The 3,886-nt window shown below is 47.5% G+C and overlaps 1 protein-coding gene across 1 annotated transcript in view; it reads right to left on the bottom strand.

Annotated features, from left to right (window-relative positions):
* Nucleotides 1–2,818, bottom strand: part of IKBIP (IKBKB interacting protein) — a 17,869-nt gene extending 15,051 nt beyond the window's left edge. The window contains exon 1 of the mRNA XM_006875932.1: nt 2,643–2,818. Coding sequence (XP_006875994.1) covers nt 2,643–2,818 — 176 coding nt within the window. The remainder of the gene's footprint in view (nt 1–2,642) is intronic.
* Between the last annotated feature and the right edge of the window lie 1,068 nt (nt 2,819–3,886).

A 3,886-nucleotide genomic window follows, 5' to 3' on the forward strand; every position in this document is an offset into this window, starting at 1 on the left:
AATCAGTGGGTTAGATAGTTGTCTTCCAAATTTCTTGGCATAGATGAGAGAGTGCCTCCTGTGCCGCCTTTCTTGAAAGATTTCAAATTTTATTCCATCAATTCCTAGTGCCTTGTTCTTTGTCAGTTCCTTCAATGCACCTTGGACTTCCTCCCTGAGCATCATTGGCTCTTGATCACATGCTACCTCTTGAAATGGTTCCCAAGGGTAGGGTATTAGCACCAACCTTTTGGTCAGTAAAAGAGCGCTTAACATTTTAACCAGGGACTTCAAGATTATTAAAATTATCTTCTAATTTAAAAGAATAGAGATAAATACAGCTCTCTCTTTCTATAACACAATCCTGTTTAACAGCACTCTACGGATAGATACATTAGACAGATGCAGTGAATGGATATGGTGGAGAGTAGCAATATAGACACATATAAGTAAAGGTTTGACAAGGTATTTGTACATGGCTGTTTACCTTTGCTGCAAACATATCCATGAATGTGGAGGAGTATGTTGTTGTTATTGTTAAGTGCTGTGGAGTTGGTTCCAACTCACAACGACCCTGTACAGCATTTCCAAGGAGTGCTGGTGGGTTGAACTGCCAGCCCTGCTGTTAGTAGTCCAATGCTTATCTTACAGTGATACACCAGGACTCCACGGTAGAACATACAGGAGACAAATTTATGAAAACTTCTTAAACCTTATCCAACTCCTTGAGGGAATGAATTGTTGGGCCTTGAGGGCTCAGGACCACAAACTCAGGGACACCATGGTCAAATGGTATAACACAGTTCATAAAGAAAATGTTCTACATCCAACTTTAATGAATAGTCACTGGGATCTTAAAAGCTCATGAGTAGCTATCTAAGGTACAACTATTGGTTTTTCCCCTTTCTGGAGGAAAAGATACTTGGACTCAATTATTCCAGTGGACTATGTTGTTGTTGTTGTATGCTTTCATGTCCATTCTGACTCATAGCAACCATGCATTGGGTTTCCTAGATCAGATGGGAAGTTTGAACTGCTGACTTTGTGATTACCAGTCCAGTGCTTATCCTACAGCATCATACCAGGGTCCAATGGGCTAATGGAACACTGATTATCAATCTTAAATCCTTAAGAGGATAAGAATTAGATGATACCCAGCTACCACTAGCAACTGTTTTGTTAGGGACTACATTAGAAGATCCTGGGTAGAGTGGGAGAAAATGTAGACTAAAACTCAAAAATCATAAAAAAAGATCAGGTTTGCTGGACAGAAAGAGGCTGGAAGAACCTGAGACTATGGCCCTTGATCACTCTTCGGGTCTGGACCTGAAATCACATCCTCAGGGCTCAGCTGCCAGCCAAGCAGTAGATAATTATATAGGGACGACAATACTAGGGAAGAATGCATACCACAGAATGGTCCATCAATCATTCAAGATCACAAGGGTAGCATTTACCCTTAGGTAAAGTTTGTACTTAAAATTCAGAAAGGCTGGAAAAGAAGGAAGTGGTGTAACTAATGTTACATGGAGGGGACTGCTTATAATCAGTAAAATGAAATGAAATATATGATTTGTTGGATGTAAAACTGATGATCTGCTCTACAAACCTTTACTGAATTCACAGTAAAAAGTTAAAAGAAAAAGAAAAATGATCTAAATATTTGAAACATAAGTGAATAATGGAGGGATTTTCAAACTGCCCGTATTGTAATTAAAATAAAATGGTACTTTTTTTTCCTCCCTAAAGACAATGACTGGAGAAAATGAATTAGTGAATTAATTTTAAGATCATTTCTATTCATTTCTAGGGTATTGACAAGGAGCACTGGTAGAGTAGTGGGTTATGCATTGGATTTCTAAGGACCAGGTCAACAGCTCTAATCCAAAAGATGAGGCTTTTTGCTCCAGTAAAGATTTACAGCCTTGGAATCCCTATAGGGGATCCCTGTGAGTCAGAATTGACTCACAGCACGCAGCAGCAGCAGCTGCGCTCTTTACTTGGTGTAAAAACTACAATTACATAAGTTTAAAGCGAACACTACTATACTTTTGTAGTTTTACATTACTAAGGTTGTCTGTAATACAGAATAACACTTTAAATTCAGAATACCTAAATACTTATTAAAAATGAGAAACTCCCCAAACTCTGGTATTACCAGTAACAGTTGCAGCTTTGAAACCAAAGCGAACTCTTTAAAGTTGCAAACAATTCCATTAAGCATTCGAGGTTAGGAGGGGGAAGAAGAAGAGGAAAATTGTCCTGGAGAAAAGCAAGATGGCAGGAACTATCAGTATTAAAAAATGTTAATGTTGACATGGAATAGACGCTATATAAAGTTTGGAAGAATCTCCATCTCTTAAGAAATGGCTGACTCGTTCCTAAACCTTAACCTCTAGAAAGTAAAGTACTAGAAAAAAAGAAAAATACGTTAAAAGAAAGAAGGGAAAGAAACAAAACAGCCAAGTTAGGCTGCTCCTTCTTTGGGGTCAAGGCCAAGGAACAATCTGGAGATTGGTTAGCCGGATGGAGGTCGGCGGCTCGATGTGCCGGGTGGGACCAGGGCAAAGGATGTGGTCCTAAAGTGTGTGGCGACCACCGGAGGCAGGACAAAGACTCAGGCGGCCGTGCGGACGACTATCCCTTGTCTCACGTCCACTTACCAGGCCAAGCCCAGGCATGTCCCCAGCGACAGTAAGCTCAGGCCTGTCCGGGGGTCCGCCCAGCCCCTGCCTCCACCGCCCTGGGCCTCGACGCTCTTCCCGCCCTCGCTCCGCTTCCTGGGCTCCGAGGATGCTGTCCTGGGTGCCGACTTCTTCCGGTTCTTCACCTCGGACATGTCTGGAGGCCCTGAAGACAAGCCCAAGGCAAAGTGGCTTCTTCACCCTAGGAGAACGGGACGTGGCCGTCCGTGTCTCCTCCCGAAGCTGGGGTGGAGACCGCGCCCCCTCACAAGCTTGGCACCGCCCCGAAACCAGCCCCTCTAGCTCTCCTAGCCATCCTCGCTGCTTCACAGCCGTTCCCATTTGCGGATCCTGCACACAACGACCCCACTTCCCCCTTCCGTTGCGCAATTGCAACAAACGGGGGTGGGGGTAGGGGCCGGCGGAAACTGATGTTCCGCGCGGGCGCAAGCCGCCGGGACCTCTTAAGGTGGAGCGGGGTGGGGCCCCGCGCGCCACGTAGAGCGCGCCGCCGCGGGAGCTCGGCGCGCACGGCTGCGTAGCCACTCCCCCGTCTCAGAGGGCGGGGCTCCTCCGGAAGGTGGAGTGCTGCAGCGGTTGTTCTAACTAGATCCTGGAGTGTTTATTTGTGTTCGCGGGCATCAGCGGTCTGGATTGGGCGGGCCGGGCGAGTTTTAACTGCTCTGCAATCCTGAAGCGGACTGGAGAGGGTGTAGTGGATGTGGCTGTTTTATCTCTGGCCAGAAAGGTTGAGGGAGCCGGCGGTGAGGCGTCTGGGCCGTCAGGGACCAGCGAAGACCTCAAGTGGCCGCAGCGTCGTCAAGTCTCTGGGTGTAGCTCCCGCAGGGGCGTGGGAGCGACAGTCCTAGTGGTCCCCTTCTCTTTGTGTCCTGGGGCGGGGTCGGCCGGGAGGCGGCCCGCCAGCCTCACCTCACCTCCTCGGCCCTGGACTGTGCGGGCCGCCAGGCTGCGAAGGGGACGCCCACCTGCCTGAGCCCAGGTGAGGCACCTGTGAGGCCGGCCCGCTGTCCGCCTTCCTGGTCTGGGGCACCGGTGGCCTTTACCCCGGGCCTGTCCCCGCTGCTCATCACGATCAGAAAGACCTCTTGGCCAGGATTTGGGTAAGTTTGCCTCCTGGCTTTTCTTCTGGAGCCAGGTTCCTTTATTTTTATTTTTTTATTGTGAATTATGTGATAGTTTACATGGGAGGACATTAGCTTTAC

Source organism: Chrysochloris asiatica, unplaced genomic scaffold (genome assembly GCF_000296735.1).
Source record: "Chrysochloris asiatica unplaced genomic scaffold, ChrAsi1.0 scaffold00347, whole genome shotgun sequence".
NCBI lineage: Eukaryota > Metazoa > Chordata > Mammalia > Afrosoricida > Chrysochloridae > Chrysochloris > Chrysochloris asiatica.